The sequence below is a fragment of the Polypterus senegalus genome, chromosome 15 (assembly GCF_016835505.1).
Source record: "Polypterus senegalus isolate Bchr_013 chromosome 15, ASM1683550v1, whole genome shotgun sequence".
Taxonomy (NCBI): domain Eukaryota; kingdom Metazoa; phylum Chordata; class Cladistia; order Polypteriformes; family Polypteridae; genus Polypterus; species Polypterus senegalus.
In genome coordinates this window covers 13,761,130-13,788,563 of record NC_053168.1, presented here as the reverse complement: position 1 = coordinate 13,788,563, position 27,434 = coordinate 13,761,130, and the positions used below count along the sequence as shown (strand labels likewise).

The following is a 27,434-nucleotide window of genomic DNA, read 5'->3' as shown; positions in this document are numbered from 1 at the left end:
CTTCAGCCTGGAAATACTTCTGTGCTTCCATCTCCGTGACTTGGGAGTACTTCTGGGCTATACAGAAAATAAAGGTTCTCGGGTCTCCCTGCAGCATCTCCTGGCGGCACCCACGGTACCCAGCAGGGCTGTGAAGCCGAACTCCAAATCCCATGGTGCCCTGCGGGAATCTGCGGTATCGCTATGCTGCACGGACATCTCCATCTGTCATCTGGGGGGAAATAGTGTCCCTCAGAAGCTGCTTTCCCCCATCTTTCTCCTCTATGGGCATCCCAGCCACAACACCTAATGATTCCTAGACTTATTGTTTTTATTTCCCATTGTTTATTTGTCCTATGCTTTGATTTTATGAAACATTAATATATTAAACTGCATGCATTTCCATCAAATCTGAAAAAGCTGAGGTGTTCTAAAACCTTTGTAGTGGTTCGCTGCACAATCCCAGTATATTTGTACCCAGTCACGTCCTGTGTGGCTATGTCATGTTTAGCATCAGACAGATCAGAGGAGTCTCCTAAAATATTTTTCAGAAATATGCGTTCCACAAAGTCCGTTTTAAGTGCTGCTTATGTTGTCACTGCCACATCACTGTATGAAAAGTGCTTTTCATTCTTGTAAATGTGAATATCCTCTTCAGTTCTTTTCCTTTGGCTTTTCATTTTGGACCAAAAAGCAGTTAAACAATAAAGCTGTTTTCTTTCCTAGAAGCCTAACATTTTATCCCACCGTATTCATATCAGCGTACAAAACATCCACAGCCAATTCTTCTCTTAATCCGCTTGGCCAAAGACTCCCGCAAATTGAATTGAACGGCGAGGGACTGGGAAACGTTTCTTGGGGAGAGTAACGATGTCTGCCTGGAAGGGCGGCCTGCATGTTCTCGTAAAGTCCAACTGCACGCTGATACTCTGTGATATCATTTCTGTCCTGCTGAGCGTGAAATAGGAAAAGTATTTTACAATATTGTTGGCAATGCAACTTGAACTGCTTTTCCAGCCGTGCTGTATGTTGAAGGCATCGAGGGTGAAGCATAAGTTAACGTGCTGTTTTCTTTTCAGAGAAATTATGATAAGAGGGTCAGACTCCCGTCTATAAATGCTGTGCTTGGGCCATTAAACCCTCATTTTGCTGCATTTTCCTGACGTCTTAATTGTAATTGATGGCATGTCAATGCCTAAAGCTGTGTAAAAAGAAAAAATATCTTGCCGTTTTTCTTAATATGCCATGGCCAAGTGGAAGAATGACAGGTAGGGGATCAAAGGAAAAGGTGGGACACCAATTGGCTCCGCGTCCTGGGTGTTCCCTGTCTGCAGAATGCTTTGAGTAGTGAGAAACATGCTACATAAATGTAAAGGATTACTGTTATTAAAGCAGTCCAACAACTAAAACTCTTGGCGTCACCATAAACAGCTTCTTGGGCTCTTTGCCACAGATAGAAGGTCGATGGCTGGAGCTCCGTCTGGCAGGTTGCTCAGAGTGGTTTGACAGCCAGACTTCTTGTATCATGCAGACTGGAAGGGGCGGGCAGGGGCGGGGCTAAGTGCTCTCACTGGGTGGTTTCTCACTGCTGCAGGGAGAGAAGGAGAACAGAATGTTAGCAACAGTGCCACCCCAACCCCGTTGGGTTATCACACACCTCGAACTCTGTGTGTTAATGTGTTATTATCATGACTCATGAAAATCCACCTTAATAAAAGAATGAGTGCCTGTGTGTCCATCTGATTGCTATGTCTCTGTCATTCCAAAAGATGGCATATCACAAACAATTTTAGTCATGAAATGCATCACCTTTATTATTTTAACAGATAAGTCTCTGTGTCTGCCTGTGTGTCTACCTTTATGACCACAGAGACTCAGAACCTCAGTTTTAAGTCTTATCTGGAGGATGGTGCAATTTTTACAGTACAGTGTCCCCTTCACTGCACTGAGGCATTGAGATCACAGGGTAACTGCCCCCTGCTGGCCTCATAAGCACCTCTTCCAGCAGCAGCCTGAGGTTTTCTTAGATAGCTAGATAGATAGATAGATATGAAAGGAACTATATGATAGATAGATAGATAGATAGATAGATAGATAGATAGATATGAAAGGCACTATATGATAGATAGATAGATAGATAGATATGAATGGCACTATATAATAGATAGATAGATTGATAGATAGATATGAATGGCACTATATGATAGATAGATAGATAGATAGATAGATATGAATGGCACTATATGATAGATAGATAGATAGATAGATAGATATGAATGGCACTATATAATAGATAGATAGATCGATAGATAGATATGAATGGCACTATATGATAGATAGATAGATAGATAGATAGATAGATAGATAGATAGATATTAATTTTAGTATAGTCGGCAGAATCAGATAGATAGATAGATATGATTGGCACTATATGATATATAGATAGATAGATGTGAAAGGTACTATATGATAGATAGATAGGAAAAACACTATATGATAGATAGATAGATAGATAGATATATAGATAGATGTATTTTGTGCAGAGATAGCAAAATAAACTTACAGAGAATTCATCTGAGACATTGGCACTGAATTGCCTGATAGCAGTGGGTAGAATAGACCACCACAGATGCTTCTTAGCACACTATTGTGAGATGAGTCAGACTCCAAAGCATATTAAACAATCCTAGGTATCTTATGCCAGCACTAATGAAGAAATGAATCCCACCTAGGTGTCACAAAAACACCAAACTGTCCCAGACATTATGGTACCCTGAAATGGCGTTGACCGTGTAGAAAAAGTGTTGTGTGCCCAAAAGTCTTGTCATCCCCTTTAATCAAAGTCCGCCATGTGCACTCCAATCACATCTCAGTGGTCTGATTTGTCATTTTAAACTGGGGAGCAGAGTGGGGTACATCAAGGTAAGAATGTGTCTTTGTCCCAAACATTATGGAGGCCCCTGTATGTGTGTCTAATGCTCCAAATGAGTGAGTGTGGCTGTGTGCCTGAATATGTCCTGCAGTGAAATGTCACTCCCTGTCTTGTGATTCGTAGACTTCAGACGCCCAGAGACATGGGCGGTGGGCCAAACATCTTCTGAAAATGGATGGCTGATAGTCTGGACTGGTCCTACGGGCACTAAATCACATTTCTGTTACTTGAGGTTAAATATTATGGCCTGTGGTGAATGCTATTAAACCACAACTTGCCACTCCGAGGGGCTTCACAGGTGCGAAGCGCCCCCCACGTCCACACTGACCTTCTATATTTAGAGGTGCTGAAACAGCCCACGTTATTTATTATTGCTTAACACCGCACTTCGGGATTGTTTTCACTTAACATGTTTTTCTTTGCTACTGTTACATTTTTTAAGGAAAAGCTTACCATAAATTTATGCTGAAATAAATTCACCTCTAATTAATCCTTCTAAAAAATTCTAGAACTATTAACCCATAAAACTAAAGAAGCACAAAACATCCATTGTGCATATAAAGCACTCCTGCGCCGTCCGCAGCCGAGCCGGTCCCCGTATTTATGAGCGCTGACATGCTGATGCAGTTCCTCCTTTCCTTCAGACCGCGGCTTTACATGGCCACCATTTCGTTTTCTGTAGTATGCCCTGGGGTACAATTATGAGTACTTGTCATATAAATAAGCTTGTGAAATCTCCGTTCTGGGGCATAAACGTGTCATTTCGTAGGTTTATCATCACGCTCTAAATGTTCTTTATGTGTCTCTTTAGGAGTCAGTGTGACGTAACGGTGAGCCGCATACACTGCGTCTGTCTGCAGCCTTTCAAATAACTACAGACGTTAGCCTTTTGTAATACATTATTTAGTTGGATTTAAAAAAAAAAAAAACTTATTAATTGTATCATTTAGTTGAATTATCCACCTTCAGAAAAGGACACGTAGGGTGGTAGGTTCAGCTGCTGGGACCCCCGTTCTTGGATGGCAGCCTGTGATTGACGTGACACGTGAAGCGGTGCATTATTGTAAAGAAGCAGCACACCTGCTGTGAGTTTTCCTTGTCTTTTCTACTCAGTCGACTCCTGGTTGTCTTGTGTGGCATGAACTCCAGAAGCAATATCCCAGAAGACAGTTGCCATGACTTTGCCTGCAGATTTTTTTGTCTTTAACCTTTTTGGGGATGGGGGATGAGTTAGCCTTCCACTGCATTCACTCTATTTTGGACTTAGGATCTCTGTGATATTCCCAAGTCTCATCTCAGTATCAAACGATAAGGAAAATTCATTTGGTCTTCATGGAGCATCTCCTGACAGCACAGGAGCCTCGTGGCCTTCTGACATGGTGTCAGCATTCTTGGAACCCATCTAAAATTAATATCTATCTATCTATCTATCTATCTATCTATCTATCTATCTATCTGATCCTGACGATTATACTAAAATTAATATCTATCTATCTATCTATCTATCTATCTATCTATCTATCTATCTATCTCACCTTGAGACACGTCACAACATTCCCAGACATCGTAAAAATGAGAAAATTGCTCTGTCTGTTTTGTCTAACGCTGTACACTGGCAACTGCAGTATAGTAGGGACTTTCTTGTAACCGCTTTGGCCGCGTGAATGAGCTTAACAGCTGTAAATGTGAGCAACTGGTAACTTGGGGTGGTGGGCAATGAATGAGTAAAAATAACAATAAATTGATGTGCACATCAGGAAACCAAAGCCCCGGCACAACAAGGCTAAACCAGGCTGATACGGTAGCAGCCAACAAGGCACTGACTGTTACCAACATAATAAAGTATCTATCTATCTATCTATCTATCTATCTATCTATCTATCTATCTATCTATCTATCTATCTATCTATCTATCTATCTATCTATCTATCTATCTATCATTTGTGTTGTTTGCAATGCTTGTGATGTGCCATCTATTGCAATGACAGAGACATAACAACTGGGCGAACTCACAGACACTTATTCTTTTACTAGCCGTGCAACCCATCTAAGACAGGATGAAATCTAAATATTCAGCACAGATAGCATTAATGTTTGCAGTGCCCCATGCAATTCATATGTCTTTATTACAATATATGCCATTTGATATGGGATTTGTAAAAGCAGTGTTAACGTTTTTGATACACCATCTGTTGGAATGACAAATGCAATGCATTTTATAAGCTAAAACATTTGTGATGTGCCATCTTTTGGAATGACAGAGACATAGCAACCTGACTGGATAGTCACATGGATAGACGCTTATCCTTTTATTAAGGTGGATTATGGTGGATGTTGTGATGTGCCATCTGTTAGAATGAAAAATGCAGTGCAATTTATTACTACAGATATTTGTGGCACATCATCTGTTTCAATGAAAAGTTGCATGCATTTTATTACTATAAATGTTTGTTATGTCTCATCTGTTGGAATGAAAAATGCAATGAAGTGTAGTACTGAAAATCTTTGTGATGCGCCATCTGTTGGAATAACAAATGCACTGCATCTTATTACTACATGCATTATTTCCAAAGACAGTGCACAGCAAACATTAAAGCTGAGGTCTACAGCAAGTTTTATATAAGTTGGTTAGGGAGACATTTTTCATAAAGGTTAGAAAGATTATTTTTTCCATCACGCAGATGAATTAGGATGGCTTAGGGGTTGAATGACCATCAAATCTCAAATTTTGTTTATGAAAAGTTATGTGACAGAAGATGGGCCAGTTCTCAACAAAACTGTTTTTCTTTACTTTACAAACGTTTTGAGAAGATTAGGCCATTTAGGCCAACATCCGTATCCATGTAACGTTTACAAAATATGGCACAGTAGGCTGTGGCCTGAAGGAGTGCACCCTGATCCTATTACGGTGGCCTCGTTCCTATAATGAACAAAGTGCGAGGCACAGGGAGTCGGATGGACCCGGCTTAAGCAGGCATTTTATTTTTATACACCGACACCCTTATTTTGCCATGTCTGCAGCGAGCTAAGATATCAAAGCAATGACCTCACTGAAAATCGATGCTGCTTATGTCGTATATAGTCACTTGCATCATTCATTTGACTGCTTGCTTGCTCAGAGAAATGCATTAAAATGTTGCCCAAGCTATCCAGACGGTTTCTTTGCCACACAGAGGATTTGATACACTGGGCTGTCATCCAGCGTACTCCGTGATGCTTGGCTGAAGCCCAGCTCCTAAACAGTCCACCATTTAAAGTATATACAGTGTCGGCCCTTCCTATTAGATTTATATATATACGCTATATTTACTCCAGTATGGAATCTGATGAATGAGCGTTGTTAACAGCTGATTATTTTATTATTACACACCAAAAATGACTTTCCGTGGATAAACGCGTCTCTCCCGAAATATGCTTGGCCTGTACCGTGGCGCAGTGGTGGGTAAAACTTCCTCATGGATCCAGTGGCCTGGTTTTGAATCCCACACTCAGACATTCTCTCTGTGGAGTTTGCACCTTCTCCCTTAATGGGAGGGGGGTGTCTTCTTCAATGGCTCTGATTTTCCTCCAGGGTCCCCAAAGTCATGCAGGTTAGTCTAACTAGCTATTCCAGACTGGTCCTGGTGTGAGTGAATGGCGTCCCGTAAGAAGTGGTACGGATGCTGCCCCATTAGGCTTCAGTCCCCTCATGACAGCAGGTTGGATTGTAATATTGTGTCTCATGGTTCATCAGAATTAACATTTCTCAAGCATCTTGTGTTGGCTAAACATTTTATCTATCCATCTGTCCATATTCTAAAGCCACTACAGCTTTGTCAATGGGCACAACAACAACAACAAGTCAAGTCAAGTCCAGTTGGGTAGCATGCACTGGCACAGTGCATTTCTGCACCCATTACACGACGAAACAACTTGGTATCCTGGTTGGTAAACCCCCAGGCAGACACGCAGTCCAGTCCCACCCTCCAGAAATGACCCTCTATCTACCATATCCAGGTGTTACGTGGGTGACCCCTTGGCTTGGTCCAGCCACTCGGGTCCCCAACAATGAGGATCTTACGAGCCCGATCACCCTGTGGGAAACGCGCCACATGGCCGTAGTGTCGTAACTGAGGCTCCTTCACAATGCAGGTCATCTGCCTCATTCGGGACTCCGTGAGCAACACAAAGTCAAACCAACGGCACCCAAGGATTCTCTGAAGAGACACAAGAGTCCAGTTTTCATGTCAGGTCACTGGATAGTGTCCATGCCTCACAACCATATAGCTAGACCAGAAGCACCAGAACTCTAAAGAATTGGACCTTCATCCTTTTATCAGGAGCACCACACATCCCTTTCCAGCGACCTCATGACCCCCATGCTCTCCCAATCCGTCTACTGACTTCATAGGAAGAGTCACCAGAGACATGAATGTCACTGCCAAGGTAAGTAAACCTCTCGACGAGGTGGACACTCTCTCTGCAGACAGACACACTGCTGATGGCCGTGCCCAAGAGGTCATTAAAGGCCTGGATCTTGGGTTTTATCAGGACCTTCGCAAGCCCAGACACTGAGACTCCTCATTCAGTCTCTCGAGCTCCCCGATCAGAGCCTCCATTGACTCCATGAAGATCACAGCATCGTCAGCAATGTCAAGATCTGTGAATCTTTCTTCACCAACAGATGCCCCACAGCTGTTGGACCCCACGACTTTGCCCAACACCCAGCCTATACAAGCATTGAACAGAGTAGGAGCAGAGCACACCGCTGATGAAGCCCAGAATCAACTGAGAAAAACACAGAAGTTCTGCCTCCGCTCTGCACAGCACCCGCCATGATATCCAGCAATCCTGTGAAGTCTCAGGATGTCCCACAGGGCAGCTCGAGTTGAACGCTTTATGAAAATCGACAAAGGCTGCAAAGAGCTCTGCCGATATTCGCGTTTGCGCTCCATGAGAGCCCTCAGTGCCAGGATGTGGTCGATGGTCGACTTCTTAGGTGTAAATCCATACTGTTCCGGTCGCTGGTAGGTGAGCAAGTGATCACGGATCCTATTGAGGACGACCCTAGCAAGGACCTTACCCGGCACCGAGAGCAGTGTTATCCCCCTCTAGTCGCTGCAATCCTGGATTGCAGCAACAACAATAACACCATTTATTTCTAGAAAGTTTTCATACAAATGATGTAGCTCAAAGTGCTTTACAAGATAAAGAAAGGAAAAAGAAAAATATAAAAATAAGATTAGGCAATACTAATTAACAAAGAATAAAGTAAGGTCTGATGGCCAGGAAGGACAAAAAAAACAAAAACAAAATCTGCAGGGGTACCGAGGCCATGAGACCACCCGGCCCCATATATGAATCATAAATGATCTCAGTCAGTTTTAAGGCTTCACATGAAAGAATTTGATGGTGATGGTGATGGTGGTCATGTGGACCTCTGGTCTTCCATCCATCAATGTAGGGCCTGCATGGTGCCCTGATCAGGTGGTGGTGGCGCAGATCACCCCCACAGAAAACCAGAAAAAGAGCAGCAGAGAAAGCAGTGGTTAGTACGATTAATTAATTAGTTAATCAATCAATTAAAAAGTTAATTATTTAATGAGTCAGCCCACAGTGGAACACTGGAAATCAACTCAATGGGATATTTCAGCTTTATATTTTTAATACATTTGCAGAATTGTCTAAAAATATCGTGTTGGCTTTGACATTCCTGGGTATTGATGAGAGGAAAATAGGAATTAAAAAGATTTTTAGCACAAGGCTGTCATGCCATCTGTGCTTCAAAACAGGTCACCGACCTGAAGCCAGTACTTGGATGGGAGGCCATCTAGGAAAAGCTTGGGCTGCTGCTGGTTGAGGTGTTGGTGAGACCAGCAGGGGGCGCTTACTCTGTGGTCAGTGTGTGGATTACAATACCCCCCAGTGCAATGATGGGGACACTGTGCTGTAAAAATGGCACCGACCTTCAGATGAAACGTATAACTGAGGTCCTGACTCTCTGTGGTCATGAGAGATCCCTGGTCATCCTTCATAAGGCGTAGGGTTTATCCCCATGTCCTAGCTAAATTGCCCCCCATTGCTTAGTCATTGTAATCATCCTGGGTCTCTAAATGGCTAATTATCTCCCTCACCACTTCCCTGCCTAACAGATAATGTGTGGTGAGTGTACTGGCACAATAATGGCTGCCGTCACATCATCCATGCGCATTGGTGGTGATTGAAGTGGCTCCCCTCTGTCTAAGTAAAGCGATTTGAGGAGTGAGAAGAAGTGCTATGTACTGTATAACATATGCTTCTTTGCCATGGCCGAGCTGAAAATCCACAAAGATGTGGGGAAACCATACATACACCAAACAGGCAGCGTCTGGATCAGGGCCCCTGAGCTGTCAGCCCACTGTTTCCCAATTCTAATTTTCATAATATTAGAGTAATATTTTAAAAATGTGACTAAATAGGAGTATACTTTGGAAGTGTTTTATTTATACTGGGACCCTAAATGCTCTCCTTTTATGACAGTGGATTGTTAGAAGCAGAAAGACCCACGCTATGGCACATCCTTTTGCTATGATGACACAGAAAACTCGTCTGAGTGATTCGGGATTTCCTCCAACGTGATTCAATGCCCAGTTTACTAAACGACTGTGAAGGATGGCTGCAGAAGTGCTGACAGTCGTGTTTTTTGGTCGTCTGGGCTCGAGGACACAGGCCGAAGATTAGCTTACGGCTGAGAGAGTCTGCGTTTCAGCTCTTTGGCAGCACCGTAATGCCAGCCAGCTGTCATCAACCTGCTCAGTCTGATGATCCCAAACATGAGGCATGGAGTCAGCCGTCACACTTGTGGCATACCAGCAAGCTGTGAGGAGTCTGGGGTCTGCGGTCTGCATTTGGGGCATTCATGAGATGGCAAGAAATCTGATCAGGACACCAGAGGCTCCGCAGAGTGTAACCTGTGTAGTGTACATCATGAAGGATGAGCTCCGCTTTTATAAATGTTAGAATGAAATGTTCATATTTCAAAAGCATCACAGGATAATACAAAGTACAGTACCTATAAAAAGAATTCAGACTCTTTTATTGTCTTATAAGGATGCTTATTCCTACCACTCACAAAAAATAATAATAATAATAATAATGCATTATACCTCAAAAGTATTGCATTATATCACAAAAGTATTACCTTATTTCACAAAAGTATTGTGTTATATTGTAAAAGTATTGCATTAGTTCACAAACGTACTGCATTATATTGTAAAAGTGTTACATTATTTTGCTAAAATACTGCATTACCACATTATATCACAAAAGTATTGCATTATATTGTAAAAGTGTTACGTTATATTGCTAAAGAACTGCATTATATCACAAAGTATTGCTTTATTTCACAAAAGTATTGCATTATATTGCAAAACTACCACATTATATTACAAAAGTATTCCCTTATATCACAAAAGTATTGCATGATGTAGCAAAAGTATTGCGTTATATCGTAAAAGTTTTGCATTATTTCACAAACGTACTGCATTATATTGTAAAAGTGTTACATTATTTTGCTAAAGTACTGCATTATATCACAAAGTATTGCTTTATTTCACAAAAGAATTACATTATATTGCTAAAGTACTGCATTATATCACAAAAGTATTGCATTATGTAGCAAAAGTATTGCGTTATATCGTAAAAGTGTTGCATTATTTCACAAAAGTACTGCATTATATTGTAAAAGTGTTACATTATATTGCTAAAGAACTGCATTATATCACAAAGTATTGCTTTATTTCACAAAAGCATTGCATTATATTGCAAAACTACCGCATTGTATTACAAAAGTATTGCATTTTGTGGCAATAGTATTGCATTACATCATTAAAGTATTGCATTATTTCACAAAGGTATTGCATTATGTAGCAAAAGTATTGCGTTATATCGTAAAAGTTTTGCATTATTTCACAAAAGTACTGCATTATATTGTAAAAGTGTTACATTATATTGCTAAAGAACTGCATTATATCACAAAGTATTGCTTTAGTTCACAAAAGTATTGCATTATATTGCAAAACTACCACATTGTATTACAAAAGTATTACATTTTGTGGCAATAGTATTGCGTTTTATTGTAAAAGTATTGCATTATTTCACAAAAGTACCAAATTATATTGTAAAAGTGTTACATTATATTGCTAAAGTACTGCATTATATCACAAACTAGCTGTCCCCCGCAGCTCCGCCTGTGCAGTAGTGAAACAGGACAAACTTTCAAAATCAACAAACAAACAGGTTTCCCTACCTAAGTCGAGGCAAGTTCCACTCCAAAACATGGCCAGAGGTAGACCAACTCGAACGGAGGCTGGCATGTGAGTGAGGATATCCTGCTTCCCCCCAAATCTCGGCCCACAGCCTCATGGATTTGCGTCAATAAGTCGCTCCTGCAAGCAAACTATGATACTTAGCTCGATGAGAGAAGTCGCAAAATCAACAGGAATGTTCAAGCAAATTATAGAAAACACCGTAAATCCGTTACGTAGTCCTCTGATTCGCTAGCTAAGTGGAGGTAAGGTACTCGCCCCGAGGCTGGTGTGTGAGTAAGGAGGCCCCTCTCCTCAGCCCACTGCGTGTCTCTCAGATTTACACAAATAAATCAGTTAGAACTATGATTCTTAGCACATTGAGAAAGGTTCAAAATCCACCGGAATGTTCAAGAAAATTAAAAAACTGATCTAAATCCATTAAGTAGTTCTCTCGTGAAAAGTGGACAGACATACAGACAGACAGACGTTGGATTTTATATAGAGAGAGAAGTATTGCATTTTTTCTCAAATATTCACTATAGCATTGCATTATTTCACACCATTACTGCATTATATTGTAAAAGTATTACATTATATTGCTAAATACTGCATTATACCACAACAGCATTGCATTATTTCACTAAAATATTGCATTATATTGCTAAAGCACTGCATTATATCACAAAGTACTGCATTGATTCTCAAATGTTTGCTAAAGTATCGCATTCTGTTACAAACATATTGCATTATATTGTAAAGATATTGCCTTACTTTACAAAAGGATTGCATTATTTTGCAAATGTTCGCAAAAGTATTGCATTATATCTCAAATGTTTTGTGTTATTTCACAACCGTTTTCAGTTATTTCACAAAAGTATGGTGTTGAATCTCAAAAGCATTGCAATATTTTGCCATAATTACTGCGTAATTTGACACACATCTTTTGCTGATGCTGCTTTCATTGTGAAAATGTGTATTTTGGTAACAGAGTCCAGTAACAAAAACCAATAAATAAAGTATCTGTTTAGTTTTAATCTGGTTATTTGCAAATAGATATTTTGAAACAGCATGATCTGGTGGCGGAGCAGCTATTCACACCTCAAATCTTCAAAGTCTCGGGTTGGGGATGGATGTTATTTACATCGCAGCACATGAAGGACTAAACATCCATCCATCCATCCATTTCCTAACCCGCTGAATCCAAACACAGGGTCACGGGGGTCTGCTGGACCCAATCCCAGCCAACACAGGACGCAAGGCATGAAACAAACCCTGGGCAGAGCACCAGCCCATCACAGGGCACACACACACACACCAAGCCCAATTTAGAATCGCCAATGCGCCTAACCGGCATGTCTTTGGACTGTGGGAGGAAACCGGAGTACTGGAGGAAACCCACGCAGACACGGGGAGAACATGCAAACTCCACGCAGGGAGGACCCGGGAAGCGAACCCGGGTCTCCTAACTGCGAGGCAGCAGCGCTACCACTGCGCCACCATGCTGCCCAGGACTAAACATATTTTGTTAATTCAGAAGTATTATTGATGCATTTGCAGTATTCATTGTTAATGCAGTCGTAGTATCAATCAGTGAAATTTGCCTGCCATCTCTTATCATCTCTGCCTTTAACTTCCGTGACGTTCAGTTCTGGTTCTACTTTGTTCGTTTCCTGTCCCCTCTCCTTTTTGTTTTGGGGTGTGATCTGCTCACCAAGCACCCTAATCAACTATGGAGCGACACGCATTCACGCACACCCAGTTGGAGTCCATGTTTTCCGGGACGCGATTATTTTTTAAAAAACTGCCCAACGCCACTGACCTCTCATCACATACCGTTATCACGTCTGCACTAAAGCTAGACATGATTAAAAATAAAACGTTTGTTCCATTCTAGTCACTTGATTGCTGGTGTAAAGACAGCACAACAACACAGATAAACTTTTGGGGAATCCACCATTGATAGTTTCATAATGAAAATGAGAACTAGAACTTAAAATATTGTTTTTCGTGTTACGAGAATGAGAACTGAAATTAAGGCAAACAGAGAAATGAAGACTAAATAAAAATTAGCGGTATGTGAACAAACTAAAACGAGAACGAAAATTGAGTAAAAACGAACAAAGCAGCAATCGCATTTTTGCTCAATCCGGTTCAGTCGTGCAGAGGGGTTGTTTGAGCGCTCAGTTATGTTGCGCTGTTCACAATGCGGTGATCTTGTACTTTGGACTTACTAGAGTCACATTGCACAACTTCCATAAAGGACTGTTGTTTGTTTGTTGAGCACTTTGGCTCATCAGGTTGAAGCAGTAAGCACGTGCGGTTGAAGATGGCAAGTTTTGCACAGATGTTTGTGGGTAGAAAGCGAGAAAGTAACGTGTGGAAATACTTTAATTACAGCGCAGATGATAATAAAAGCAAATGTAACGTGTGAGAAGAAGAGAAGAGTCTCGAAGTTTCAGTGCAGGACCAGTTGCATCACTACTTAGTGGAAGTCCAGCACTTCTCTGGCTCCGTACTCTGGCCGAGGGCTTCGTCTGTGCACCTGCATTGCAGGCGTTCATCGAGCGAATATTTTCACCGTGTGGCTATCTGTGCAACGGTCGTCACTGCAACATGAACAAATCTCTCGAAATGCGCACTTGTTTAAAGCTTAACAGCAACGTACTTGCACTTGGGTTGAAACACTTGATCCTGCCGACTACACTCATTAGGCCACTTCATCTGTCTGATCATTGATAGTCCAGCTGTGTCTAACGGCATTATAAACCGTGAGTGAATTTTGTTGACTGAAACATAACTTGCATTGAAATATGTGTAGGCCGGCATTTGTGATCCTGCAACAGAAAAAAAAACACAACAAAATTGTACTAATATTATGTAAAAAGGCCAGAACTAAATAAAATGAAAACTAAAATTTTAAACGCAGAACTAAATAAAAATAGCAATTGTTGACTCCACTGAAAACTAGAACGAAATAAAAATAAAAATTTATTTCATAAAATTAAATAAAAACTAAAACTAGAATTAATATCAGAACTGAAATATCACTGGAGTCCACCCCGTGTAGTGTAGAAATCACAGGAAAAAAAACTCAAACCGAGTAATCACAAAAGACTGAGTCATGTCTTGACTGCTAACAGAGTGAAGGTTTATCTATTTATTTATTTGTTTTTTTATTTATTTATAAAGTATTTTAAAAACAGCATCAAAGCTGACCAAAGTGCTATACAATAAAACCCAACATATAAGACAAACAGTAACCAAAGGGTACAAGAAACAGAAACACATAAGAGCTGAAGAACTCTACTCTCTATATATTGTCAATAAGTGGACGCTTGAGGGTGCTGTTTCCCCGTGAAACCCAACAGACAGATGCAGACACAGGTTTAAAAGCACCAAGAAGTAATTTAATTTTCTTTTCCAAATTGCCCCAAAGCACCTCCACCACCATAAACAAGCAATAACTATAATAATTACACAATACTAAATACAATAATTCTCCTCCTCTCCTCCCAGCAGCTCAGTCACGCTCCCTCCCAACTCCGGCTCTCTTGCTGGGTCTCCCATAGTCCTTTATATAGTTCTTGACCCGGAAGTGCTCCTGTCCTTCTATCCATGTGATTCATTAGCAATTCCGGGTCAGATGGAGACTTGTATTTTTCTTCAGCCTGGAAGTACTTCTGTTCTTCCGTCCCCATGATTTGGGAGCACTTCCGGGCTATACGGGAAACAAAAATCCCCTCATCTCTCTGCAACCCCACCCAGTGGCACCCACGGTACCCAGCATGGTTCTGAAGCCAAACTCCAACTCCCATGGTGCCCTGCGGGAATCCGGGGCACCGCTAGGCTGTAGGGAAGACGCCATCTAGCATCCTGGGTGTGTCAACCGGGATGAGCTGCCAGCCATCCATCACAATATATAATATCCTAACGATCCACAATGATTTTATGTGACATTTTTATGTGACTTTTTTGACACACTTTAAATCGGGCATATTTTAAAACCTACATATATATGTTTGGTATCATTCTTTTCAGAATTTATTGAACTTTAATGTGATGTTGCTAGATTGACAGATTCTTATTCCATTTTTAAATTATACACTAAAAAATAACAAGAACTCACGTCCTGTGAGACGAGACTTTGTGCCAAGAGATTTAACCACACCTGGGGCCGTAAATAAAAGACAAAGAGTAGATGACAAAGACAGTTGCTGTACAGGCTTTTAAATGTTTGAAGCACCACGCGAGATGCAGATCACACAGCACTACAGCAGCAGCAAACCAGCAGCTGATCGAGCAAAGAGGAGGTAGAAAAAAAAAACTGTGTTTCCCATTGTATCACCGTTTAAGAGGGGGTTTCGGAGGAGCGACCGCATCTCCTTGGGGTGCATTCAGCCCCTCTCTTCACTACGTGAGCGGCAGAGACACAAAGTAGCTGGTACGTAGCACAGTTCATAATAAAAAAAGTACAGTAAAACCTAATTGCAAGTAACTTGGTCTGCGAGTGTTTTGCAATTTTGAATAAATTTTAACTTGATAAACGAGCGAGGCCTTGCGATATGAGTAGAACAAATACGCTTTGTCTGCCGAGCATCACATGGTCACAACTGAGCCGATGGTTTTTCCCTCTATCTCTCTCTGTGGGATTGTGGGTAATCGTTTCCCATGCTCGGTTGCAGTCCGCGTGCCTCACTCATATAGTCAACATCCGTACAAGCGTATGCTGTTTATTATAACATTGTGACCACGTGGGTGTGCGTATAGCATTTTCTTATTTTGTGTGTGAGCGATGAATGTTTAACGACAATGCAATGTCACATTTCCGAGAAATCCTCAAATGGAGGCAAAAGCAACTGTCATTGGATAAATTCCTTGTTAAAGTCGCAAAAAAAGAAAAAGATTCCAGTGAGCCAACAGAGAGCAGGGATTCCGTTAGTTAGAGTAAAAGTCGTCGTACACAACAACCCTCCTTCTCCTCTCCTCTCCCTCGTCTCCCTCACACCAGCCACGATACTTCTCAGAGGTAAAGTGCAGGTTAATTTGTTTCATGTATTTTTACTTTATATTTTTATATGAATATTTTTGGGTTGCGAAACGAATCATCTGAGTTTCTATTATTTCGTATGGAGGAATTTGCTTTGAAATATGAGTGCTTTGGATTACAAGCACATTTCCAGAACAAATTATGCTCACAAACCAAGGCACCATAGACAGATACGGTACATAGATAGTCACAGATAGTCAACATCTCACACTGGGTTAAAGGCCAGGGAGTAAAAGTGTGTTTGTAAAAAAGATTTAAAGACAGCAAGTGAAAGAGCCTGCCTAATGTGCAATGGCAAATCGTTACAGAGTTATGGAGCTGCAACTGATAAAGTCTGATCACCTCTAAGTTTGTTTCATGTCTGCTGACCTGAGAGGGTGAGATGGTACATGAGGGTGCAGCAGTTCGAACAGATAAAATGGAGCACAACCATTAAAGGATCTTAAAATGGATTTGAAAATGAACTGGAAACCAGTGAAGGGAAGCCAGAATTGGGGTAGCGTGCTCATGTTTTCTTGTACCAGTTAAAAATCGAACAGCGGCATTTTGCACCAGCTGTAGGCGAGTAATGGAGGCCTGGCTAATTCCAAAAAGGAGCGCATTGCAGTAATCTAGGCGAGACGTTATAAAAGCGTGTATCGCTGTTTCAAGCTTGCGTTTAGACAAAGCAGGCTTAATTTTTGATGGCTGCCTCAACTGGAAAAAAGCACATTTCTACCACTGCGTTCGCATGGCTATCAAGTTTTAAAGTGTGAATGCATTTTCACACCTAAATTTGCGATCCTGGATTTCTTGTATTGAGAAATGTTTAGGTTCTTATAGCTGACGGACAGGAAGGGGTGGGATTTCAGCAGGAGGGCGTGTAGAAGAGACAGAAGTGGGCGGAGTCTTAGTTGGGTCGGTCTGTGGAAGAGGGAGATGAGGCATTAGTGCCATTCCTCAAGCCCTGTCTCCGTAACTTACTCTCAGTTAAGCCCTTAGACTGCCTCCCACACTGGCTACACACGTGCTTCACATCTCCGCCAATACGAGGTGTGGCAGAAAAGTAATGAGACTGATTTTTTATTTACCAAAGTTTTTATTTTTTTCAAACATCAATGTTATCCCCTTCAAAGTAGTTCCCTTGGGGAGCTACACACCGATGGAGACGTTGTTCCCACTGTTGGTAGCAGCGCTGGAAGTCTTCAACCGGTATGGTCTTCAGCATGTCCGTTACACTCTTTTGGATGTTTTCTAAAGTCCCGAAATGACGTCCTGTGAGGACATTTTTCAGTTTAGGAAAAAGGAAAAAGTCACACGGATTGAGGTCAGGTGAATAAGGGGGCTGGGGAACCACAGGAATGCCTTTTGAGGTCAAAAATTCTGTTATGGAGAGGGCAGTTTTTCGGCACCATTTTGGCACAGACCTTTCGCATGTCCAAATGTTCAGTCAAAATTTGATGAACGGTAAATCTGTTCAAATTTAATTGTTCACTCAACATTCTTAATGTTAAACGATGGTCTGATCTCACAAGAGTGTTCACACATTCAATGTTTTCATTGGTTTTCGAAGTTGAAGGCCTCCCTGAACGGTGTTCATCTTCAACGTGTTTTCTGCCTTCCAAAAATGATTTGTGCCGGCGGAAAACTTGAGCTTGGGATAAAGAATGTTCCCCATAGGCCTGTTTTAACTTTTCAAACGTCACACTTGCCGTTTAATGGCACAATGTTGCTCCATGTTGCAAGACGCACAACCAAAAACACAACTTCGCTAATAGCAGTCACAAAAATCACGTAGTTAACGGAAGGAGTTGAAACTCGCACTGAGCTATGGGAGGGTACTGATACACGTGCTCTATCAAGGACAACAGCGCAGCGTTGCCAGATCACTTGCAGTGTTGCCAGTCTCATTACTTTTCTGCCACACCTCATAGATGTCAGTAGACGAACAAAAACACACACGTGTACAACGATAACCGCAGCAGCCAAACAAGATAATAGCGATAAAGTGCAGGAATAGCTACAAAATAACACATTAATACTAATGCAACAAAACATTTTTATCTCTTTTTAAGGGGTGGTAATAAGCTTCCATAGTCTTAGAAATTGGAATCACAGTGGATTTAATTTGATGTTTTCAGCACACTGACCAACAGAAAAAGGCTCTTCAATGTGAAAGTGAGAACAAATCTAAATTTATTACATTCATTAAACACCAAATAACCGACTGCCTGAGTTTTCACCGCTTTACTATAACACATCTAAACCATCACCGGTGCAGCCAATTGGGTAGTGGAGCGGAGATCAGCTGTGCGCAGTCACGGTGTAATCACACCAGCAGCTGGAGGGTCCAAGTCCGGGTGAGTCAAATTCCTGGCAAAGCCTCCAGCTGAATGTAAAGAAACACTCCAGACAATGTGTGTGACACGGTTATGGAAAAACCACAAGTCAGGAAAAAGGCTACAAGAGCATTTCCAAGTCGAGGAATGTTCCTCAGAGTACAGTTAAGAGCGTGATTAAGAAATGGGAGAAGCAGAGCCCAGCTGTGAAACAAAGCAGGCAGTCCGCTAAAACCGAAGGAGACAAGTGACGGAGACCACCAAGAGACAGGGGGTTACAAGTTGCAGTGCCTTGATGGCATCATAATTGTGTGACTCAGCGTGAAGGAAAACAAAAGTAATGTAAAATAGTAATGCTATGATTTCCTTTTAATTCCCGGCAGAGATTGAAAACGATTGCAACAAACATTCTTATAGTACTAGGATGTTGTACCATGGTAGCCATTATAAGTTGTGGCGGACGGCTGGGATCCTTGTCTAGCCGGGACACCTGGAGAATGGAAGGACCGGGAAAGAAGCAATATCTCCCCTGGGACACGAGAGGGCAGCCACCCTGGTTGGCATTAGGGTCGTGAGAGCCGAGCTTGGAGGCTGAACCCTGTTGAGGATTGTGGCCACAGCCAGGGAGTGCCTGGACCATCCTGGAGCCCTGGACTGCGGCACTTCCGCCACACCAGGAAGTGCTACAGGAAGATCATCGGCAAAAATCTGGTGTGGCGCAAGTGCTGCATGGACACCCGGAAGCACTGCCGGAAGAGAATCTGGGCACACCTGGAGCACATCCGGGTGCAAAATGGCAAAGGGGCCGCCGCACTCCATTCGGAGAGCCGAAGTCGGGAGGCAGAGGACATAGCTTGAGGGAGAGAAGTGGAGGCGACAGAAAATAAAGGAGAAGAAGAGAAAGGGCCTTGTGGGTCTGTGTCTCTGTCTGTGTCTGGGCTGATCTACCAAGGGGTGTAGTGAGAAGTCAGGCAGAATGGCACCTTTTAATGGCTAACTGAGAAGATTACAATCTGAAAGCTTGCAGATTGTAATCTTCTCAGTTAGACAATAAAAGGTGTCATTCTGCTCGACTCCTCACAACCAACATTCTCGAATTTAAGATCAGTTAAAGGCCTCGTGTAAACCAAAGCGTGCATCTATCTCTTCAGGCGATACCAGTCTAGGTGGATTGGCAGGTAATTATTCCAGAAGGACATGGACAGCACAAAATCTTCAGAAGGTGAAATTGAATGCAGGTAAATGTAACGCATTACACGTAGGACGTGAAAATGCACAATGGGAGGCCTAAAAACGAAAAGTACACCTTATGAACTTAGGAGTCTCAGTGGACTCGTCACTATCAACTTCCTGGCAGTGTTTGGCATCCATTAAGAAGGCCATCTATCCATCTGTTGAGAGTATGTAACTAATTGGAATCCATCCACGCTGTGTCGGAAAGAAGTCAACTCAGAGGCACGTGGAGGTGAAATAGAAGTTTATTTCTTTCCCTTTTCAGAAACAGAAAAAACTTTCTTATATACTTTCTTGTATACTCAGATATGGGGATGGATATTTCAGGAGTAAACCGCAAGACAATGATTATATTTTTATATTATGTACATTAAAGAAGATACTTTCACTTCCCGCGAGACTTTGTGGCCAGAGATTTAACCACGACTAAGGGCTGGAAATAAAAGACAAAGAGTAGATGACAAAATAGAATGTCGTAAAGAGGTTAAAAAACGTTGGCACGGTACACATGCAGATAACGTTAGAGATAATGAAAGTATGAAAATTCAAAAGTCTCAAAAAATGACAGTAAAGATCGCATTAGATAGATAGATAGATAGATAGATAGATAGATAGATAGATACTTTACTAATCCCAAAGGGAAATTCACATACTCCAGCAGCAGCAAACTGATAAAAAAAAACAATATTAAATTAAAGAGTGATAACAATGCAGGTATATCAGACAATAACTTTAAATTATGTTAACGTTTACCCCCTGGGTGGAATTGAAGAGTCACATAGTGTGGGGTCTCCTCAGTCTGTCAGTGGAGCAGGACGGTGACAGCAGTCTGTCGCTGAAGCTGCTCCTCTGTCTGGAGATGATCCTGTTCAGTGGATGCAGTGGATTCTTCATGATTGACAGGAGTCTGCTCAGCGCCCGTCGCTCTGCCATGGATGTGAAACTTTCCAGCTTTATTCCTACAATAGAGCCTGCCTTCCTCACCAGTTTGTCCAGACGCGAGGCATCCTTCTTCTTTATGCTGCCTCCCCAGCACACCACCGCGTAGAAGAGGACACTCGCCACAACCGTCTTATAGAACATCTGCAGCATCTTATTTCAGATGTTGATGGATGCCAGCCTTCTAAGGATGTATAGTCATAAATCATTAGCGCAAACAACTGAAATTATTACTCAATGAAATAATGGAACACTGAAAAGAGATCAAATATATTGTTCAGATTTAAACTTTAAATTAGAGACTTGTAGATTGTATAATTCGTGTTGCCATCAGGGAAAAGTAGTGTTTCTTCCCAAAGAAGAGGCGAATCCATGAAAATTGAAAGATTTGTTGTTTGGTGAAAGTGAAATCCCACGAGAGAAATCATTTCTCATTTGTGTGAATGCTATTGTCAGACACATTTCTTGTAGAGAGAAAGAAATGATATTCACTCACGGGCAGTTATATGTTACGTCGTCATGATGTAATTCCAAATGCGGAACCCAAATTCAATGCAATGTTGATGAAAAGGCAAAAGCGAAAAGAGATTGAATATATGACAGAAATGCACCACACGAGATGCAGATCATGCAGCACGGCAGCGGCAGCAGCAAGCCAGTAGCTGATCGAGCAAAGAGGAGGTAAAAAAAAAACCTGTATGTGTTTCCCAATGAATCACCATTTAAGAGGGGGTTTCGGAGGAGCGACCAGGAGCTGTAGAGATGCGAAGCGGCTGGTGCGTAAGCACAGGCCTATGGGCGGGGTTGGTGAGTAAGGCGAGCAGGGGGGCGAAGCCCGCTAGCATTGAACAATTATTATAAAAGTAAAGTTGAATAAATCAAACTCTGCAGCTGCATGAATAAAAGGTAAAGTGCCACTTCCGGTTAACGGTGTGACCAAAGCTGCAATACCAGCTCTCAACCCGATACAGACAGATGCAGGAGGCACACTGATAAAACAAATAACTGTTTTATCGCCTGTGGGTAACACCTTCCCCATTTCTCACCGGTACAACACAGTCCCAACAAGCGCTAAGCACACACACAATACTTTTTCTTCTCTTTATCTCCTCCACTTCTATCTGGCAAGCTTTGTCTCCCTCCTCCCGGCTCCATCTCCCCGAGTAGTGACTCCTGGCTGCTTTTATAAGGCACTCGGAAGTTGCTCCAGGTGCTTGATGACTCATTTCCGGCAGCACTTATTCAATTTAATAGCTTATGCGAAACATAAACGTGACTAAATACTTTATTGTCAGTAAACATATAAATGTCTGTTTCTCAGAGTTCCTACGTGATGCCATAAAACCAAAACTATATTGCGCATACTCAGTAGGTACCTGTCACATTCAGCAAAAACTTTTTTGGAAGCAACGAACTTTGTTTTCTCGAGATAACGGAATCATTTTATCACAATCTTGAGAAAACAAAACTTAACCTTTGCTCCTGGCATCAGGCTTGCTTAGATTGCGATACCTGTACAACTGAAGCCTTGCTAACCATCTTCTTAAATGACGGGCACTAATGTTATTATTTTCTAAACTAAGGCATAAACATATTTTAGCCCCTAATTGAACAAAAATGTGACGTGCTGATCAATACAGTTCTGCTCTTCTACCATTTCAAACAGGACGTGGCTTCAATAAACTAAACATTAAAGGTTAGATACAATTATTTCATAATTCCGAGAAAACAAGATCTTTTGTTTTATTGAGATCTTGATAAAATTATTCCGTTATCTCGAGAACACAATTTAAAAAAATAACGATTGTGCACGTCATCTCGTGGCTTCCGTATAAATGTGATTACTCTGTTATTTATCTTATGTTCATATTGCAAAATATGTGCAAATGTTTATCTAACCATTCATACTGTTCAACTGTCAGGGTGCATTCTGGGGTTGATCTTCATCAACAACAAAATTTATTTCTGTAGCACATTTTCATACAAATGATGTAGCTCAAAGTGCTTTATAAGATGAAGAAAGAAAAGTTAATTTAAAAAAAAATAATAAGATCAGGCAATACTAAGTAACAAAAAATAAAGTAAGGTCAGATGGCCGGGAGGACAGAAAGAACAAAACAAAAAATAAACTCCAGAGGGCTGGAGGAAAAAAAAAATCTGCAGGGGTTCCAAGGCCACGAGACCACCCAGCCCCCAAGTGCCTGTATATTTCTTATGACTTGGAAGTGAACCAGTGCATCACATCAGACCAATGTGTTCTCACAGTCTCCAGTGCTTTATTATGCTGAGCAGTATAAGCGAATGGAAAAATTAATAGATAGATAGATAGATACAACAACAACAACATTTATTTATATAGCACATTTTCATACAAACAGTAACTCAAAGTGCTTTACATAATAAAGAATAGAAAAATAAAAGAGACAATAAGAAAACAAAATAAATCAACATTAATTAACATCAAATAAGAGTAAGGTCCAATGGCCAGGGGGGACAGAAAAAACAAAAAATAAACTCCAGACGGCTGGAGAAAAAAAAATTAAATCTGTAGGGATTCCAGACCATGAGACCGCCCAGTCCCCTCTGGGCATTCTACCTAATATAAATGAAACAGTCCTCTTTGGATTTAGGATTCTCACGGAAGAGCTTGATGATGATGATAGTCACGTAGACTTCTGCCTTTTAATCCGTCCATCATTGTTTGAGCATCATGAAGCTTTGAGTAGGTGGTGGTGGCGCAGGCCACCACCACAAAGAAACCGGAAAAAGAAACAGAAGAGAGAGTAGGGGTCAGTACAGATTTTAGAGCCACCAAGAATAGTTATTATGATGAATTGAACATACAGAGTATCAGGATTAAGTTAAATTAAATTAAATTGAAGTTATAAAAAGGCCATGTTAAAGTAATGTGTTTTCAGCAGTGTTTTAAAGTGCTCTACTGTATCAGCCTGGCGAATTCCTATTGGCAGGCTATTCCAGATTTTAGGTGCATAGCAGCAGAAGGCCGCCTCACCACTTCTTTTAAGTTTTGTTCTTCGTATTCTAAGGAGACACTCATTTGAGGATCTGAGGTTACGATTTGGAATATAACGTGTCAGACATTCCGATATATAAGATGGAGCGAGATTATTTAAGGCTTTATAAACCATAAGCAGTATTTTAAAGTCAATCCTGAATGACACAGGTAACCAGTGTAGTGACGCTAAGACTGGTGTGATGTGCTCAGATTTTCTTTTCCTAGTTAGGATTCTAGCAGCTGCATTCTGCACTCGTTGCAAGTGATTTATGTCTTTTTTGGGTAGTCCTGAGAGGAGTGTGTTACAGTAATCTAGTTGACTGAAAACAATAGCGTGAACTAATTACTCACCATCTTTCAATGAGATAAGGTCTAACTTTTGCTTTGTTTCTTAAGTGAAAAAATGCTGTCCTAGTGATCTGATTAATATGCGATTTAAAATTCAGATTACAGTCAACAATTACCCCTAAGCTTTTTACCTCCATCTTGACTTTTAATCCTAATGTATCCAGTTTATTTCTAATAACCTCATTGTATCCATTATTGCTGATCACTAAGATTTCAGTTTTCTCTTTATTTAACTTGACTTGATGGATGAAAGGCACTATATAATAGATAGATAGATAGATAGATAGATAGATACTTTATTAATCCCAAGGGGAAATTCACACAAATTAATGGTGGTGTAAATAAATGAGAAGAACACAGATAAAGGCTGGCCGGAAAAAGAGAGCAAAAAATCATCAATCGATCTTTACAGAGTGGAGTCCAAAACAGAACTGATTCATGGCTAGCAAAATGGCGTTTCTAAAGTTGAATGGAGGAAGTAACATCATCGGGCCCAGAACTGGAGTGATGTCGACAGGCTCAGACAGAATTTCCCTCAGGTGGTCTACAGAACAAAGAGAGACAGGCTTAGTGCACACTGCCACCCCAATTGTCTGGCGTGGCATTACCATCATTTGAGCCCTTTAGCTTCCTCCCGTGTGTGACAGTGTATAATCTGCTTGTTAATCAGCTGTAGTATCTCTAATGTCTTTTGAGAGTTTCTTTCCACTTTCACCAACTGAATTCATTCTCTGTGCAGCTGGAGATCTGGCGACTGGGGGGAGTGCAGCCGGAGCTGTGGAGCTGGTGAACAGATGAGGGCTGTCAGCTGCGTCCAGAAGACACCTAACCACGATATGCAGGCGCTGGCGGACTCCAAGTGCCAGGCACCAGTCCCCCTACGCAGGCAATCATGCAACATGCACAGCTGTCCACCTGCTTGGAGTGTTGGACCATGGTCTGAGGTAAGTATCTTTACATGAGAAGTAATGGGTGGCACAGAGGTTAGCACACTAGATCCCGCACCTGAGATATGAGCCCTGTGGGGTTTTCAATAAAATTCAATTCAGTTAATTTTTTGTATAGCACTCTTCACTGAGTGTGGGTGCAGAGAGCTGTGACAATTGCAATTCTGTACATAATGAGTACATGAGGACAAAAACGTAGTTTGAAGCTGATTGACATTAATAATCTGTCCATTAATTACAGCCAGTTGACAATGGAGGAGAGAAAAACAAAAACTTCAGTCGGCAGTTTAGGGCGGGGCCAGTGTTTGTCCCTGCCCACCCACTTTCCTCATTGGCCCACACTGTAGCTTATTTAGATTTTTGTTTTCTTCAAATGAAAATTAACCTTTACTGCATACTGTACGTGCATTTTAATACACATCTCCCTTGATTAAAATATCAGTTAATTATAAACTTGCATAGCTAAATCACCAGTGTTAACTTTATCACTAGAAAAGTTCATTGAAGGTATATTGGTGGAGATTATGGAGCATACGTCTGCATGACAAGGTTTAGAAAATAAGATCAGACTTGAAATCAGTGTTGTGCATGAACTACTTTAAAAGAGCGCGTTCATTGCACAGGCTCCTTTTTCTAAGAATGGTGAACTTAACTTCTCACTGACAGCATCATCTTCATCATCACAGTTTAGAATTAATTAACTGAAGCGATTCTTTCTCTTGTTTGTGTTTACTTCTGAGTATTCGTAGTGATCATTTATTGTTTTTGAATGTTTGTCAGCTTTTCATTTTGTTTTAAGGGTAGTATCTTCTTAGTGTTACTGAGGACTGAAAGAAAGAAAGAAAGAGAGAAGAAAGAAAGGAAGAAAGAAAGAAAGAAAGAAAGAAAGAAAGAAAGAAAGAAAGAAAGAAAGAAAGAAAGAAAGAAAGAAAGAATCTTAACATTTATAAATTCTGCATGTACAGAGATTTTCTAAATCTTGCTGTGCTACCCATCTAAGATGGGTTGAATTCAAAATATCAATGTAGACCTCATGTTTTATTATTTGATACATGGGTGGTCTATTTGTTCAGGTATCATAATATGGAGTGTAGTGCATGAATGAGTTCAAAAGAGCGCCTTCATTGATTAAGCTCCTTTTCTAAGAACAGTGAACTTAACGTAACGTATTTGCATGTGAAGGACTTGACGGTGAGCTAGTTCAGTTCAGTTTTATGTGACATTCTGGATTGGGTTTAGGTCCAGATTAAATGTTTTGCCTAACCCTGTAATGTAGGGGTGGAGCCGAACCTGAATATGGTATTCAGATAAGCACAAATAGTGGATTTTTATGAATATTTATTTCGTATGAATTTTTGGCCATTTATTTGTACTCGGAAAAAATAACGTAAAGTCAAATAGGCCCTGAATGTGTTTGCCATGCTTGTGCACGAGCACGCGGTGAAGCGCCGCTTTCATTTTTAGGAAAACGTTAGACTTCGTGAGGCCACTTTATATTTTTTCCCATTGGACATGCGATATGTGACAGAATTTTTTTTTTTTATTTTTATTAATTTTATTACAATCCATACAAAGCAATCAAGTTTTTACAAAAAGAAAAATTGAGTTAAGAACAGATCGATCCCCACCCCTGAGAGAGAGAGCAAGCCAAACGGCATAAAATTTAAGGCTTGTAAACATACCTAAATTAATAAATTCTCTGTGCTTTATAAACTTATTTTAAAATATTACTGATTAGATCCGGGCGGCACGGTGGCGCAGTGGTAGCGCTGCTGCCTCACAGTTAGGAGACCTGGGTTCGCCTCCCTGCGTGGAGTTTGCATGTTCTCCCCGTGTCTGCGTGGGTTTCCTCCGGGCACTCCGGTTTCCTCCCACAATCCAAAGACATGCAGGTTTGGTGGATTGGCGATTCTAAATTGGCCCTAGTGTGTGCTTGGTGTGTTTGTGTGTGTCCTGCAGTGGGTTGGCACCCTGCCCAGGATTGGTTCCTGCCTTGTGCCCTGGGATTGGCTCCGGCAGACCCCCGTGACCCTGTATTCGGATTCAGTGGGTTAGAAAATGGATGGATGGATGATTAGATCCTGCCATGTTTTGAAAAAAGTCTGTACAGATCCTCTAACTGAGTATTTGATTTTTTCCAATTTCAAATAATATAACACATCGGTTTCCCACTGACTTAAAAAAGGAGAGTTTGTGTTCTTCCAGTTTATCAGTCTGCGTGCCAACAGTGTAGTGAATGCAATCACAATTTGTTTGTCTTTCTCCACTTTAAGCCCCTCTGGAAGAACCCCAAACACAGCTGTTAATGGGTTAGGAAATTTTGACCGGCAGCGTAATCGGTTAGTTCACCTACACATTGGCTCCACAGTCACCATTTGTGTGACATGGTTGGAAATAGAGCGGCAATT

General features: G+C 41.2%; 1 protein-coding gene across 3 annotated transcripts in view; it reads left to right on the top strand.

Annotated features, from left to right (window-relative positions):
- LOC120515670 (A disintegrin and metalloproteinase with thrombospondin motifs 16) overlaps nt 1–27,434 on the top strand; it is a 330,557-nt gene that overhangs the window by 261,755 nt on the left and 41,368 nt on the right. For all 3 annotated transcript variants that reach the window (XM_039736888.1, XM_039736889.1, XM_039736891.1), the window contains one exon: nt 24,819–25,023. In XM_039736888.1, the coding sequence (XP_039592822.1) occupies nt 24,819–25,023 (205 nt within the window). The remainder of the gene's footprint in view (nt 1–24,818; nt 25,024–27,434) is intronic.